Raw genomic sequence first — 17,115 nt, forward strand, 5'->3', positions numbered from 1 at the left:
CATACATACATACATTTACAATACAGAAGAGACGCGAAATCAGTACCATCAGAATATTGATCTTCTTTTGAATGTATCTTGCTTAACTAAAATTTGGTGCTTAACACAAGATTTAAAAAGAACAAAAAATATTACCCAAGGAATTCTATGGCTCGTTAGATAAATTAAATATTTTATGTCTCTTTTTGAAAATCATACAGGAGTCAATATGTACCTATGGAAGATGCAGGTCTGTTTTCATTCCTTTGGTATACATGGCTAACTCCATTAATGACGAAAGCATCTAAGGAGGGATTGAAAATGGATGATCTGTGGATGTGTCCTGAGAAGGATTCATCAAAATACAATTCAAGAAGGTCAGTACGCTACCACTGGTATTGTGCTATGGAATATTGATAGATGTTTTATTACAAAATACTTGATATGATATGCTGGGCATGTAGTATGTAAACTTGAACTGTATTGAAACTGAATCCCTCCATGGCACAAACAATTAACCGCCTGTACAGGATTGATTTTTAATTAGTTGAGTGTTATATATTGAAATAATCAAATACTCCAAGTAAGAAATAACTCCCGATATTCAAATACATACGGTTTATTTTCGTGAATCACCCCTTAATCTACGCCGTGACAGGGCGCCCTAACTCATCTACCAACAGCTTTCACTGGTCGCCATAGAGGGCGGAGCGACACGAAGTATCGTATAGTCTCGTCACCCCTCTGACGTGTTGAAGCTTGTTGACTCACATACTCTGGTTGGAATTTGACAAGTCTGAGGAGTGTCTGTGGCGGACAACAAATCATGATATGCAGTCAATTGTCCATTATTCGTGGCAATAGTTGTCCTCATTTGCAATACAGAAGTGATTACGTTTATACTGGTAACAGTGCGCGCGCATGTAGTTGCATTTGCAATGTTGTACTGAAAACATTATCGCACACGTGTATGCAAATGAGCGCGCGATCGAAATCGGTCCATATACACGAAACGCGATCACATGGTACAAGAATATTTAGCGAAGGTAGCTGTTTTGGATAACCATGTGTGGAAATAACAGAACCCAATGACCCATGCGTGCCAATTTGTGGATAGTCTGGCGTATTGCACTTGTGCTCGCAGTGTTTTTTGCCTACAACAGCCAATAATAGTCGCAATGTCATCACGGAAGAAATAACAGCTGTGGTTTGCAAGAATAGGAAATACCCTACTTGTATTCATGCGATATGGTGTTCTGTCATAGTATGATATACATGTAAACATATTGATACAAGCAAATTAAATTAAATGTGTCTGCTGGCCAAGATGTCATGAAAAATATTGCTTGGAGTTTGAATATAACTATAGCTAGACTAAATATAGTTATATGTCATACAAACATTACCCAGGTGTGTTGAAATAAAGGGAAACGCCACTCTAGGAAATGGACACATTTTCATGAACTATGATTTTTTTTTTGATTTTTTTTTTTTTTACATCAATTACAATTATTTGCGATTTCAGAGAAACATCAAGTTGATCTTATGATTCATCTAATGATTTCTCAATGTAAGTCTTTTAATCAAAGACAATTAATCACAGAAAGACGTGATAAGTTTTCGCTCTGGTTTCTTTTCCAGGCTTATGAAACTCTGGAATGAAGAGATTAGGAATCATGGAAAAGACAAAGCTTCTTTGGCAAAAGTGTTTTTAAAGTTCTCGTGGAAGGAAGTGGTGATTTCTATTATTTGCCTTCAAATATTTGGGTTTGCAATTTTTGGTGAAGTTGTAAGTATTGTAAAAGATAGACAAATTTGAAAGATTAATCAATGTTTGTGTTGTGGTTATATTCAAATGACCAGAATTATGATGTATTCAACTGAAATTTATCAGTGTTGGCATTGTGTTAAGATACACAGTTCTTCAAAACACAAACTTGGCATGTTACTTGAAATTTTCGACTGCATCTTTCACTCTTTGTCAACTTCCAGGAACCTTTGAATCCTATATTAGACACCCCTGTCAGTAAGCTCGTGTATTCTGGGGGTTCAATCTTTCAGAGAATGGAGTATGCAGTAGATTATTTCAGGTAACAATTTGCAAGTTTTATGTTTGTAGACAGTACTTTACAAAAACAATTTCATATTGTACATTTGGACACTGTGTGTGATAAATCTTTATTGAACGTTGCTGAAATGCTAAGTTCATGTATGTACAATAAAAAAAACAATTCTTTTATCTTCAGCCACTCCCTTCAGATCCTTTCTGTAATGAGTCACCAAATCTGCAGCTCTTCTTTTTTATTATCTTTTAGTTTCTTGTCCATGCTCTATTGCAATATGTGGAAGGAACAGAGTCTAATCTACCCTATGCGCTGACACTAACGTTCCTCCTTCTGTTAATGGAATGTGTAACAAATCTGTCGCAATCCTGCCAATGGACATTTTCATACCATATCGGGATGAAACTTCGTAGTGCAGTTGTGGCCACAATTTACAGAAAAGTGTTATCATTACGTACTATACAAGACCAAACTGTAGGCAAGGTGAGTGTTTTGGTCAAATATACTGTCAGTTTTAGACTTCCTCAAGATTTTTTCACTCTTTGTTCGAATCATTTTTGTAAACACAATTGTATTCACTGTGTGAAATAGTGACATGAGTGAGTGATTTCGAACAGTCAGGTGAATACTAAGCCCATATACCTGTGTCAGTGAGGGAGGGGGGGGGGGGGGGCTTCCCTTGCAATGAGTCATGGATGAAATCCATGAAAAGCTGTGGAAAGTAATAATGATTTGGTATTGGAGACTGTCTATGGTTTGGCTTATATTTCTTGCATGGCAGAATCAGTGATACCATTTGTGATAATGTGGATGAGTTTTTATTATCTGCATTTTCTGTTAAAGACAATAATTTTTTGGCTTCCTTCATGTAGAAAATGTATATATGTTATATTACAGTTCAAACATTTGTTTGATCTTTTTTTATCAGATCGTCAATTTATGTGCAATTGATGGACAACGTATTTTTGATGCGGTATCAAACATAGCTTACTTGGTCGGAGGTCCGTGCTTTTGGATTATATGTACGACTTATACAACTTACATACTTGGTCCAAGTGCCTTCCTTGGCAGCTTGACGTTTCTTATTGGCTATCCACTGCAGGTAACATTCTTCTTTGTTACCTTGATATAAAATAATATTTCCCTATGTCATTTGCTGAATATGTACCTTTACTTCATTTTACTTTAATTCTACTGTGTAGTGTAGTTATAAGTTCTAACCTTAAGTAATTTCGGTGAGAGTATTATGCAAATAATTTTACCAAACACTAACCCATCATTTGTGAATAAATTCACATTCGCTGGATTTAATTCTTTGGATGTTCACGACACTTCCCAACGTTCATTTAAATTAATTTGTTAATTTTGATATTTATAAGTTTTGTGACCACTCATTTCACACACTTCATGTGCAACAGTTTCCTTTTTTATCCATGTACAGACGTTTATTTGTGAAAAGACTATGTTTTCTTTCCTTACCCAAGATTCTTACAGTAAAAGCTGTAGTGAGATTTCGGGTGAGAATTATGAAGATAAAAGACAAGCGAATACGTATGGTCAATGAAATGATTACAAGTGTTACACTTATCAAAATGTATGCTTGGGAGAAACCATTTGCTAAGCAAATATTTGGTAAGTAAAGGTGTGTTTGTAAGTTTAAACATCATATAGTCACAATATAACCTTATGATTTACTCTAACCATATGTAACACGATTGCATTTATTTTCCCGACATTTCGATAAACTCATTTCCACTCTGCAATTCCGGAATAATAAATGTGTTACCTATTTTTGCTCTTTCTGCTGACACATTGATAGGACCTTCAGAAAACTTGTCATATCGCTGCTTTTTTGTACTTTTTTTTAGAAATACGAAGAATTGAGGAGAAACTCTTTGAAAAGATGGGTTTTGTGGCAGGATTCAATCAATCCATATTTCAAGTACTTCCTGTGTTTTCAGTTATTTTAACGTTTACAGTACATGTTGCCATGGGATACGAACTCACACCAGCTATGGTAAGGCGCTTCGAACTGTAGTTTTCAAACATAAGCATAGATAATACATTCCTGACAGATATAACACTATAAGACACATTGAATGAGACATGACCTATATCGGTGTACAGGTTTGCGTTGTTCTGTTTTGGAGTTATCAATGTGCATCAATACGGTATTGTTAGAAAAAGTATTGCTATACCTCGTGATAGAAATGTAAGGAGTTTTAAGGGATGTCCGATTTATCCCCTTTTCTTAACTACTACAACTTTGATAGGACACAAACGGCGAGGTTGATTTTCACTAGCTGTTACATATGATGTTCAGTGATTCGCTGGTTTTTCACTAGCTGTTACAGTTGATGTCAAGTGAGTCGCAAAAAGTCACCTTTCGGCCCATCTCTGACTGTTCTCAAATAAGAAAAATGAAATTATTCAAATAAGTCATGAGCAGACCAACTGTATACTGGGTAGGGAATTCATGCACGCAAGACAGGTTGGTCATCAATACGTATTCTAATTTCACCAGGAGCATATCTATTGTGTTGCCAATTTATGGTCGTATTAATCCTCATTTCTCTTAGACCACTGATCTGAGTTACAATGTAGTCTAGGTAGAAACTAGACAGACTGATAGATATGGGTGGTGAGAGTGACGTTTCACGATCATGAACTACTGGACATCAACTAATGCAGCAAGGACGAAATCTGCCTCACCTTGGTCTCTTTAAAATACACAATTCTGTGGGGGAACAACACAGCAGGAAATGTAGTCATCCTAGGAAACGTCTGTTCTTGGAGACACCTGGACGAGTGATCAAAGAATGAGCAAAAAGACTTAGTTGATTTACTTTCGACTTGGTGTGATGTAAAAATCCTGACTTTCCTGAATCCCACATCTACAAAAATATAAGTTAATACTGTAGTGGCATTCCCCTGTAATGCCTTGAGGTAGACACAATTCATTTTCTTTGATTGACAGGCCTATACAGTGATTGGAATGTTCTCTTTAACAAGAATCATGCTAGCTCCTATATTTATGAGGTTTGTGACTGAAAGCTTTGTTTCTATTGGCAGAACAAAGGTGAGTTTATTCCTGCCACTACTTCTTCTTTTTTTATAATGCAATAGTCAGCTTTTAGGCGTCTTACAAACTTCAATTGTAAATTTATTCAATAAGATGAAGATGTATTCATAGATGAATTTACGATTGTGATGAATGAAAGTTGTTATATTGTTGTACTATACAACACGTGTTAATGGACAAGTCAAGAATTCTTTTTCATCTTGTGAAATTGAATCATAGTGCAGCCATTTTTTCGTCACATGTTTCTTGCATATCTTCGAGTATGAACTACGTGTTGAGACTATGCCAAGGTGTCTTGTTTTTCCATTCACCGTCATAATCACTGTATCGTTTATATTTCTTACCCTCTTCACATCTGCGAAGCAAGGTTTATTTTTCTGCTCAGTGCATTTAAAAAAATTAAATGTACTTTTGTTCAATAATGTGAGTATCAAGCTTATACAGTATCAGTTTTGCAAACACACAGCAATTCTTACTTATGGAGGAACACCGGCCATACAAAGAGAACCCAAAAGATGAAACTGTTGCCATAGGGATATCCATGGCAACGTTTGCTTGGGATAAACAAGAGAAAAAGAAGGGGAACAAATCGGATAAAGAGAAACCCCCCGAAGAAAAAGAAATGATCATGGCCAACCAGGACATTGAAGGGCACATTGCTGATGGAAAGTTTGTCAAAACGCTCTTTGACATTAATTTTGACCTTAAAAAGGTAAGCATTGTGTTCTGATGCAGAATTGTGTAAGATAGAACATATTTTGTTGTTTTAACAACCATAGCGACATTTTCAGTTAGTGATTTGTAACTATTCAATTACTTTATGTAGTTACGGTTACTTGTACCTTTACTCTTATTTCCAAATTTCGCTGCCAAGCGTTCTCATATCACACCCTTGTTTTACTTAAACAACCCAGTTGCTATGGGTATAGTCATTGTTGGTGGCGATGATTTTTCTGTTTGAATTGTGATTGCTTGTTGTATCAAATGCAATTCCTTTTGTAATTTTAATCAGGGCCAGCTTGTTGGTGTTTGTGGAAGTGTTGGTAGTGGCAAATCGTCATTGATTTCAGCCATATTGGCACGAATGCACATGGTGTCTGGTAAAGTAGCTATTGATGGATCTATAGCGTATGTTTCACAGCAAGCATGGATATTTAATGCTACTCTGAAGGAGAACATCTTATTCGGTCGCAATTTCGATAAGCAGTTGTACGAAAGAGTGGTCTTTGCTGCTTGTTTGAATGAAGATATAGAGGCCTTTCCAAATGGGGATGATACAGAGGTAAGTAACTTGATAATCGAATGTAAAGACGCCATTTCATTTTGTTCTACAAGTATTCCCTTCAACTTTCTCATTTCCCTTCTAATTAACACTTGTGTAGTTCCCTTCTCAATTCAACTGTATGTCCTTTCCCGTTGTCCTCTTTGTTTCAGATTGGAGAAAGAGGTATCACTTTGAGTGGTGGTCAGAAACAAAGAGTAAGTCTAGCCAGGGCTCTCTATGCAAGTCGTGATATTTATCTTTTAGACGACCCTCTCAGTGCAGTAGATGTAAAAGTTGGTAAACACATCTTCAATTGGTACATCAAGGACGCACTTCAAGATAAGAGTGTGTTTTTTATAACACAACAGTTACAGGTAAGTGTATGCTGTCCTAATTAGGAATGAAAACGTTCCTATAACTTTGGGTAAATTTCTAGAAATGTTATAAATCATAATGAACACCTGTAGACGTTTCGCTCGTAATTTTCTTATATATGTGGATATGTTAATAGGGTTACCCACCACTTTCTTTGCATGTGCGACTATAACCATAAGAGGGAACCGTTTACATTTAATGCATTTGCAAGTTCCTGTTTGCCCATTTATAGGAATTGAAAGATGTCACTTCGTTGCTCGTATGAGAGACATTCAGTTCAAATATATTCATTTTTATCATTACTAGTATTTGAGTGGTTGTGACTATATCCTTGTGATGAAAGACGGCAGGGTCATGGAACACGGAACTCACCACCAGTTGATGATACAAAGAGGTCAATATGCTGGTCTTCTGGATATTTTCCATCATGGAGAAGTTGGTGAAACATCAAGTCAAGTACTTTCAGAGAATGTGACGCGTCACCGAAGCAACTCCTTTCATGGCATTAGTAATACAGTAAAGAACGACAAGCCACATGGTAGAGCCGCTAGTATTAGTGTTATAAATTATCCAGATGACTCCCTAGGTACAGAAAGAAAAGAAAGAAGTTTGACGTCATCGTGCACAATTGACAGCAATCAGAATGGAAGCAAAGACGTACCAAGTGGTAAGACATATATTGCGATTGCAAACATGTGGATACAATTACTAATTATTAGCAACATACTGTGCACTTCAACTTTACAGTTTTTAAAGGTACGATAGCTGTGACTGCAGTATAAATATTGCGATCAGACAACCCACAATACATTAGGATACCAGTTACTCTAAATCAGATAATATACATATTAATTAGGGGTTGATTCTATCTATACGTATTACAGCAGCGGGTCGAAATGCCGATCACATTGGGGCGCTGATATTTGGGTGTATACCACAATTTGGTTTGATTCATTGTACCATATTATATGTACAGCTGCACAAATACATTTACGACAGGTGCTTCAAAGTCAATATGTTTTTTTGGATGCACGATATGACGAGTAATCCATTACATCTAACAAAAATAAAAACACGTTTCAGTTGCAGTGCAGGTTTAAAAGAAAAGTCTTGTCCGTCTTATTCTTGTTTTTGGTATATTTATATTGGTTACTACTATCAAGCTATGTATGGTTGTTGGTGATTAAACAACACCTGGGTAACTATAATACTTGAAGTTTTGTATAGAAGTTGTACTGCACTTATTCCTGACTTTTGGGGATTTCCTATAGGTGCTTAACTGAACACGGAGCTGATGATGACGTAACGAATACCCAGATCTCTTTACCTTGACACTCTATGTATTGTCATTAAACCAAAATGATAGCAGTAATAAAAAGATGTTATTAAGGCAGAAATAAGTTCGATTGGACTATTGCTTTTAACACTTTCAGTAAACATTCTCTATTCATATAACCATAAGATGTTTTCTCAACCAATTTATATCCTATATGGGCTATTGTTATTTCTTTATTGTCCTTATATAAGATTTTAAGACTTCGATCGAAGGTCTGACCTGCTAGATTGTGGCCTTTCTGAACTTTATTTCCAATAACTGTGTCAATTATAAAAGTTACTTTTGTATTTTGTGAAATTTACAATTCGATATGGCTGTACTTTTAAAGGCAAATTGATATCTAAAGAAGAAATGGCAGTGGGGAAAGTGAGATGGAAAACATATCATTCTTATATACAGCAAGCTGGTGGCTATGGACCAATATTTATCATGATAATTTCGTTTGCTCTCGCTGCTGGTAGCAATGCTGCTTGCAGTTGGTATTTAGGGTACTGGATAACTCAGGGAACCAAAGTAAGCAATTTCGTTCTGTAAGGTTTGTATATATGAGAATTTGGCGATTGGTTTTAGTCCTCATTTATTGCTCCAAACTACAAAAAACTGATAGAATTTGCGATGGATATATATGCTAGTTTTACATTACAGGGTTCTTAGTGACGTCATTTGCCCCTACCTGTCCGGAATAATCAAACACATCCAGGGATGCACGTCGCCATCTTGTTTACAGTCGTAGTATGCAACCAATCAATCAGAAATCAAAAATGGCCGCCACTGATGGCATCGATACTGGGTGTAATAGGAGTTTGGTAATTCAAAATCTTGTTGGTAAATAATAATTAGTTGCTACATGTTTGTCATTATTAATACCAAAAGGTTTGTTGATATATTGCAGATTGTTACCAATGGAACAAACATTACAGAGGCTGTAATTACTGTCAACTTACTTGAAGATATTGATGAATCATCTTTTATGAGAGCTTATGTCATCATATTGGTTGCCACGTTAGTATTAATCCTCTTAAAGTGCTTTATATTTGTAAAGGTGAGCATGTGTTTAAATACAAATCTAAGAGGTGATCATTGATATCGCGTAGCTGTACGTGTTTATATAAAAGAACCTGTATTGTTTGCATATTAGATCATAATCTTCCAAATAATTATTTATAACAGGTAGGAGACAATAATATATCGAACGAACACACGTCAAGATATAGAATATTTGAATATAATATTCAACGTCCCTTTTAAATAAATTTACCTTGGTACATATTACAGCGGATTTTCAAATACCGTTCAGGGGCTCTGTTTGATACAATAGGGAACTTGCAATCCAGACTGAGCATGCTCAGATGCAAAGGACTATGGGATTATCTGTGGTTATTGTAATTCCTAATCTGGAGCTACCGATAAAAAAACCCTCCCACAATGGTCTGGGTAACTGTGAATTGATCATTCGTGGTTGCAAACAATACCAATTCATTAGTATTTATTATCACATTTCCCATGATGCACCATTCAACATTTCAGGTTTGCAAGTTCCCTATTATGCAGAAGCTGATAAGAAACTACACATCCAAAAATAAATATCCAATTCCCATCCATATGGCCACTTTAAGATTGAATGAATACAGTTTCTTGCAAAATCAAATGCAGAAGTCAAAATCATGGTGCTCGCGTGTTTGCTTCTTGTTGCTGTGCGTTTGTTTAAGGGTGTTGGTTTCATTTTATAGACAAAGAAACCACTAGGTGAGGTATATGTGTAACACTGAATTTTAAAACAATATTTTTCAGTTGATGCAGAAAGTAGCAAGTAATTTTCACAACAAAATGTTTGTAGAAATCTTCAAGTGCCCAATGAGTTTCTTTGATACTACACCATCGGGGCGAATTCTTCACAGGTTTTCAAAAGATCAAAATGAAGGTAAGAATGCGTTACGTGCTTTTACATATCTTTACATGATATATCTGGATACATTCTTTTCATTTTCTCTGACCTGAATATTATGACAATATGAAAGTCATTTGAGGAAACCGAAATTACGTCTGGCTCAACAAAATATCTTAATATTAAGCATGACTTTTTGTACATCATAAACAACCTTACAACATTGCTACTTTTACCTTCTCATTTAGCATATCGTCAGCAAATAATAACCCCAAGTAATACCTTATCCCAAACAAATGATAGATTGATCCTCCTGCAAGGTCAGGTAACCAAGGTATGAATAATGATTTTGCAAAACAGAATATGGCAATATTGTTTAAAATATAAATTGATTCAAGTATATTATGCCATTTCCCATAATTCACTATCATGTAGGATTATTCAATATGTCGGGTTGGCCAAGTTGCCATAGTAACGTGTACTACATGTTAGTTTTCCATTTTGTTTCTTACAGTTGATACACTGGTACCGGGTTGTATTGGAACATTTCTAAGTTTTGGATTCATCATTTTGTTCGCAATTATATCAATAGTAATTGTATTTCCATGGTATTTGGTCGCATTGATTCCGTTTATTTTCATCTTTCTGTACGTTCGTAAGCACTTCACTAATGGACTTCGCGATATCAAACGTTTCGAAAATGTCAGCCGGTCTCCATGGTTTTCACAGATCACTGCAACAGTACAGGGATTGGCCACGATTCATGCCTATGGCAAAATAGACGAGTCCTTTGATGAGTAAGTATACACTTCTATTATCTATGACTATATCATGAACGAGCCAAGTAGAACATCAAATATGGTGTGTATATTCTGGTCGTTCTACGTCACGACAACGTGCGTCTATGTCACTGGTTCTGCTGTGTTCGTAATACGAGTCAAAACGTTCAAATTGCCATTACTTTCCTCGATTTTTTTCTTGCTATTACTGGCGCAGGTATTATTATGTTATTCTCCAATATTTTTCTTCATTTAGCCAGAAAATATTCGTGACCTAAGGGTTGTCACAAAGACCCCTTAAGTCTCTCGTATTTTCCGAACAAATAAAAATATTGGGGAATAACATCTAATTATACAACCTTCGTGATAAAATATGTGCTTTAACATAAATTTTGCACATGGTAGGAAATAGAGACGAAAATATCAGTAATTAAGATAGCCAAACAAAGATTTGTCTACAAAACAGAATATATTTTATAATATATATACAAGAGACTTTCAGCCAAAGTGACATCTGACGTCGTGCAAATACAGCCAAATTCAATGGTTTTTTTTTCTTAAATTTGGGGTCAGGTAACATGTTCACCACAGCACTATGTACCGTGTTTATCGGCAAATAAAAATCGGTCACACCCGGTCAAGTGTGTCCGGTGATTTGAATTGGAACAGAATTGAGGCTGATTTTCTCTTAATATCCGCATTTCTGTATATCTTAGGGATTGCGCAAAGTCATTTTCACCAATTTTACGTTACGTAACCTCTCTAGCGAATAAAGTCACACAAATGAGCAAATCTAGTGAGACATTCTAGGAACCAAACAAAGCAAGGAGCTCCTATGGACATCTTCACACAATAGCTTCAATTCAGTAATGTTTGGTAAAGGTACTAAATTGAAAAGGAGCACCTCATGTTGTTTTTTCTCCAGCCGGAGATGCTTTCGCCCAATCTAAAGTTTAACAGCGTCACGTGCTAAGTGGAAGTACTTTATGTTGAATATCATAATAAAAGCGGTAATTGCCACATTTCGACAGACTAGGCCTTCAATGTATTTTGGAATATTAGTAAATTCAGCGAATTACTAAGTCTTGACACATGACGTTGCCAATTTACTCATGCGTAATAGGGGTACATTTATCATGTGTGCGGCAAAACGACAGTCCGAGCAAAGCTTTGTGGCTGGCATTACCCTCTAGCTCTTGCTGCTTGGCCGTCGATTTTTTTTAATTAGGATTACGTACATTCACAACACTGGCTAGCAAGACAAGGAAATTACCGACGAAATGCATAGAGTATTCCTTACCTATAGCATGATTACCAATAATATAAATATTGCTATTTTACACATTTCCACAGATTTACTAAACAGCTTGATGTCAGTGGTGTGACCAACTTTCTCTTTTACATGACGACTCGTTGGAATGCTGTCCGTATTAATATTATAGTGATGATGACAACCTTCCTCACAGCAATATTTGTTGTTGTGACCCATGGAAGTATTAGTCCTTCCTATGCTGGGATAGCATTGACATCTGCTATACAAGTAAGTACTGTAGTCCATTCAGTGTAGTCCATTCAGTCTAGCTGCTAGACTTTCAGGCTTTCTTCTGCTCTTACAAGCGACCGAAAATAGTTTTGCACCCAATGGGGCAATACAATCTAGGTCGCCAGGAGTACTGGCTCCCTTCGGCTTTTGTTCGGCAACCTTCGGAGCACAGACCCTATATCTTATTATATGACTGTAGTCCATACCAGTAACAGAATCATTTCCTTACATTTTAGAAGACTGAGAAACAATTGTAATATCCTTGATCAATTTATTTCATTTTCATTTTTTTCCAGTTGGGCGGGATATTTCCTAGTGCAATGAGACTAATAATTGAACTTGAGGCACAATTTACATCTGTGGAGAGGTTATACCATTATATAGAGGTAAAAAATTGTTTTGCTGAATATTTTACAAATAAAAGGATTTGTCAAACAATAATTCAATTTTGATTAATTGTAATGAAAGAATGTGAACATTTGACAACGACAAAAATAATGTAATAAAATCAAACATGATTGACAAGTAGAATCATAAATTTCCTCTTGTAATCTAATCTATCTTTAATCACAATGAATAGATGTTTACCAAGAAAAAATATACTTATAAACATAAACATGGATTTCATACTGCAAAGATAGAACGCAATATGAAAAATATAGTTTCTCTATACAGATATATTTGGTTTGTGCAAATTTTGCCATTTATGCATATTTGCACGCATACTAAATTAATTACTTATAATTATACCCATTGCTGACATTCGCTATCTACCTTTTTTATTGTTTGTTTGTTTGTTTGTTTGTTTGTTTGTGAGGTGAACTTAAATATCGAAAGTCGATAACCAAATTTAATTTTGATGTTAATCTTAAACCACCGAAAGGTTTATTGATTCTCTCTCCTCAGAAATTAACTTCAGAGGCATTGATTTCTCCACAGAAACTGACTTCAGAGGCACCCTCTGTAATAAAAGGACAAAAAGTACCTGATGATTGGCCAGCGCAAGGGACTCTAAAGATTGACAATTTGGAGATTCGCTACCGGAAGAACCTTCCTCTGGCTTTGAAAGGCGTCACCTTTGATGTGAAACCAATGGAGAAAATTGGTATAGTGGGTAGAACTGGTGCAGGTGAGAGGGCAGGACAGTGCATGGCAGTGGCGTCTGGCGGGCAAGTTGAAACCTAATGGAAGGGAGGTCAGATATCCTTCCTCACCAGTGGGAGAGCACATAAGAAGAGCTAAACATCATCCCCACAATTATTATTTTTTGGTCTGGATAGCATATAATTAATGAAAACCGACAATATTTCCATTAGTTGCTGATGATCACTTAATTTGCATATGTACTTTTACAGCATGATCGTTTTGATTTTAAAAAATCAGTTAGTTTGTCTGTTCTTTTGGGAAATATTTAACTTACAAATGTCTATGTACATTTTGCACCATTGACAAGTCTGGTCACCACACATACCCTTTCAAACTGCAACATAATAGGTAATGTAAAAAGCAGGTTTGTCTTCTATGATAACTCCGTGTTAGATTTGTGATATATCTTCTATGATCACTCTGACTTAATTTTGTTTATATGTCACGTGATACAAGTCAGTTTGCCATCAATCCAATCATCTGTTTTGTTTTCCAGGAAAGTCATCTCTGTGTCTTAGTTTATTCCGTCTGATTGAAGCAGCGTCTGGCACAATATGGATAGATGGTGTTGATATCAGCACTATTGGATTAGAAGATTTAAGATCAAGATTATCTATAATCCCACAAGATCCAGTACTATTTGTAGGAACAATTCGGTAAAAATAACAGATTAGAGTATCAAACTTTTAACCAATACACACACCATATATTTGATAAGCTGAGAGTTTTCGACTACAAACTGTCAGTCTTGTTCAGAGAATGATAGATGGCGCTGTTTATGATTACGTCACACTCACATTAGGTTATATAGCTTACTACCAAAATTAAGAGAGTATAGAGTTTCAATTAGGCGACATTTTCTATTACATTATCCTGAGAAAAGCTGCTTTACAGGTACCTATGAACGTAGCATAGACGCCATTTATTAGTGACAATTTGATTGAAATTATCTGCATGTAATGCATGTGTTCATTGTTAGAATTAATTGAGTAAGTGCAAACGCACTGAAATTTTGAAATGTTGAAAATACTGGTTCCCAGGGCCATGTTCATGTTCATGATTAATTTATTTTCTTTATTTATGGACTTTGATGTAGTGACTGTAATCCATGATATGAAATGAAATACACAATTTACTCAGCACCCGAATAATTACAACCAGGTACTGACAGTAACAATCATCTACTATCTTTATGTAGATATAATTTGGATCCATTTGACCACTACTCTGATGACAAGATTTGGAATGCCTTGGAAAAATGTTACTTGAAAGACATGGTACGTTTTGTCGTCTTTCTGGAGAGATTTCAGTTTCATACATTTCTTACCACTACCTCTCTTTTACAAAAACACTTTTTTTTCAATATATCTATATTGTAGAGAATCAATGTTCATCGCAATGTCATTCACGCTGTGGTTATCATTACATATCTCTCATCAGTCTTCACTGTTATTTTCTCAAGGTGGCACAACTCGATGGTAAACTTTCAGCTCCAGTGATGGAGAATGGGGAGAACCTTTCTGTGGGAGAAAGGCAATTGATTTGTATGGCCAGGGCTCTCTTAAGAAATAGTAAGGTAAGGTGATTCTAACATGAGAATCAGGATCTATGAGTTCAAATCTAAGAAACAGGAAAAACAGCTGGAGTTGAAGAAGACGAATTTACACCAACATAATGATTGATTACACTTCCTACCATTTCTAATTTGATACGAATCACATGATAGTGTATGGTCATTTTAACAAAGCGCTCAGTAGCTGTGGGTGCATATGATAATCGTGCAGCAACCCACTGTTGGGAAAGTTCTAATATCTTCAGAACAAAAAGGGACCATAAAGGCCGATAATGTAGTTAAATGCATAAGTTAATTTAATTCGCAATTTACCAACCCTGTTATTCAAAATATAAACAGCATGTGCCATTGCATGACTGTCATCTTTCCTTATCAAATTGACTTCAAGTGTATTAACTTTATATGGAAAGAAAAATAATAGTATGGAAATAAAAGTTTAATGTTACTTTGTTTTCAATATCAGTGTCCAGTTAAAATAAGGAAAGATCACCTGTGTTCATCATGGATTGTTTTTTCAAATAGAGGTTCGAACTGATAGTCGAATTAGACAATGTTAGAATCCAAAATGGCCTCTGATTACCATGTTAACTCTATGAAAAAATAACAAATTGTCACCTTCCTTGAAAACGAAATGATGAAGTCCAAATTTACAATATAATTTTAAAATGTACAAAAATAAAGGTTTCAAATAGCAAAGTTGTGGATGATTCTAAATACTCTTGTTTTCAGTATATTGGTCACAAAAGGACATTCCTCCTTACGAATTAACTAAATTAACAGCGTAGCTTGGGGGAAGATAGTTGCTTCATATTTCCTAAACATATCAACACCACGTGTGCATCTAGCATAACAAAGTCATACCAATCTGAGTCCAACTCTAAACATAATTACCGTTTATATGTATCATTTTTCATTTTTCCTTCAATAGATTCTGATGCTGGATGAGGCAACAGCTTCGATAGATACCAAAACTGACAGTCTAATACAACAGACAATCAGAGATGCCTTTAAAGATTGTACTATGTTGGTTATTGCACACAGACTGAACACAGTTCTAAATTGTGATAAGATTCTAGTAATGGACAGTGGAAAGGTAAGTACAGATGGTGGAGAGGCGCTGGCCTTGGTAATCCAATTTACATAAGGCAACATATCTTGTAATGGCTACACCTCGAAAGTCAACCCCCCCCCCATCCCAATGAAAAATGACACACTTAAATCCCAAATGACTGATCTCACCCAGAATTATATGTTTTTTGCAATGTTACCTGAAATCACGCCGGTATGACCCGGTATCATTTGATTAGCCCCACATGTGCACAACTTGTTTTGTAAGTGACTGTTACAGTAGGCTGTATACGCACACACTTCTATTGACAAGTGTGGACATAATCCAAATTTCCTTTGTTTCCTATAACGTTACAGGTGAAAGAATTTGGGAAAACATCCGTTGTATCCCTACAAGTGCTAGTATGCAAACTGGACTGCATTAAATAAGCTGTAGGTACATGATGCGTATCTTGTATAAGTATAAAAGTAATCAATAGTTTGTTTCTTCCACTGTCTCATCACAGGTGAAAGAGTTTGATAAACCATCTGTTCTACTGGCCAATCACAACTCAATATTTAATACAATGGTGACAGCTGCTCAGAGGAACAAAGAATATCTAAAGTGATGGACATATTTTGTACGAGCAGGAAACTAGAAAATTATATATTCATACAAAGTGAATCTGTTTAGTATAAAGCTTTCCAAGTTATGTTTTATTTTAATCCAATAGTAGCAAATATATGCATACAGTATTTAAAAATTCACAAAGTATTTCTACTGACTATGTTGATACTGAACCAGTCATTCTCATAATTGAAATATGGTGAATTATTCATGCAATGCAATGGTTGTGATTAAATGAAAACGAAAATATGATTGTACATTCCTGAAATATATAATATTGACAGGTCAGTTAAAAACAGTCATCAAACTTCAAGCAGGTCAGGTCAAATTCTAGATACTAGCCTTTTTCTATACATGAAATAACTATACAGTACTTTGGGTGAACAAAGAGCACATATATATTGAAGTAAAAAAG

General features: G+C 35.6%; 1 protein-coding gene across 1 annotated transcript in view; it reads left to right on the plus strand.

Moving 5' to 3' along the window:
* The window catches only part of LOC144448124 (ATP-binding cassette sub-family C member 5-like), a 42,572-nt gene extending 25,871 nt beyond the window's left edge, over positions 1 to 16,701 (plus strand). The window contains exons 6-28 of the mRNA XM_078138277.1: positions 201 to 356; positions 1,621 to 1,768; positions 2,295 to 2,525; positions 2,971 to 3,144; positions 3,527 to 3,674; positions 3,911 to 4,059; positions 5,020 to 5,121; positions 5,591 to 5,836; positions 6,137 to 6,406; positions 6,559 to 6,762; positions 7,070 to 7,430; positions 8,428 to 8,612; positions 8,992 to 9,141; positions 9,891 to 10,020; positions 10,499 to 10,781; positions 12,117 to 12,303; positions 12,603 to 12,692; positions 13,246 to 13,435; positions 13,949 to 14,108; positions 14,651 to 14,729; positions 14,915 to 15,028; positions 15,954 to 16,118; positions 16,600 to 16,701. Of these exons, the coding sequence (XP_077994403.1) occupies positions 201 to 356; positions 1,621 to 1,768; positions 2,295 to 2,525; positions 2,971 to 3,144; positions 3,527 to 3,674; positions 3,911 to 4,059; positions 5,020 to 5,121; positions 5,591 to 5,836; positions 6,137 to 6,406; positions 6,559 to 6,762; positions 7,070 to 7,430; positions 8,428 to 8,612; positions 8,992 to 9,141; positions 9,891 to 10,020; positions 10,499 to 10,781; positions 12,117 to 12,303; positions 12,603 to 12,692; positions 13,246 to 13,435; positions 13,949 to 14,108; positions 14,651 to 14,729; positions 14,915 to 15,028; positions 15,954 to 16,118; positions 16,600 to 16,701 (4,024 nt within the window). The remainder of the gene's footprint in view (positions 1 to 200; positions 357 to 1,620; positions 1,769 to 2,294; positions 2,526 to 2,970; positions 3,145 to 3,526; positions 3,675 to 3,910; positions 4,060 to 5,019; positions 5,122 to 5,590; positions 5,837 to 6,136; positions 6,407 to 6,558; positions 6,763 to 7,069; positions 7,431 to 8,427; positions 8,613 to 8,991; positions 9,142 to 9,890; positions 10,021 to 10,498; positions 10,782 to 12,116; positions 12,304 to 12,602; positions 12,693 to 13,245; positions 13,436 to 13,948; positions 14,109 to 14,650; positions 14,730 to 14,914; positions 15,029 to 15,953; positions 16,119 to 16,599) is intronic.
* The last annotated feature ends 414 nt before the right edge of the window (positions 16,702 to 17,115 follow it).

This window comes from Glandiceps talaboti, chromosome 17, assembly GCF_964340395.1.
Source record: "Glandiceps talaboti chromosome 17, keGlaTala1.1, whole genome shotgun sequence".
NCBI classification, from domain to species: Eukaryota; Metazoa; Hemichordata; class Enteropneusta; family Spengelidae; genus Glandiceps; species Glandiceps talaboti.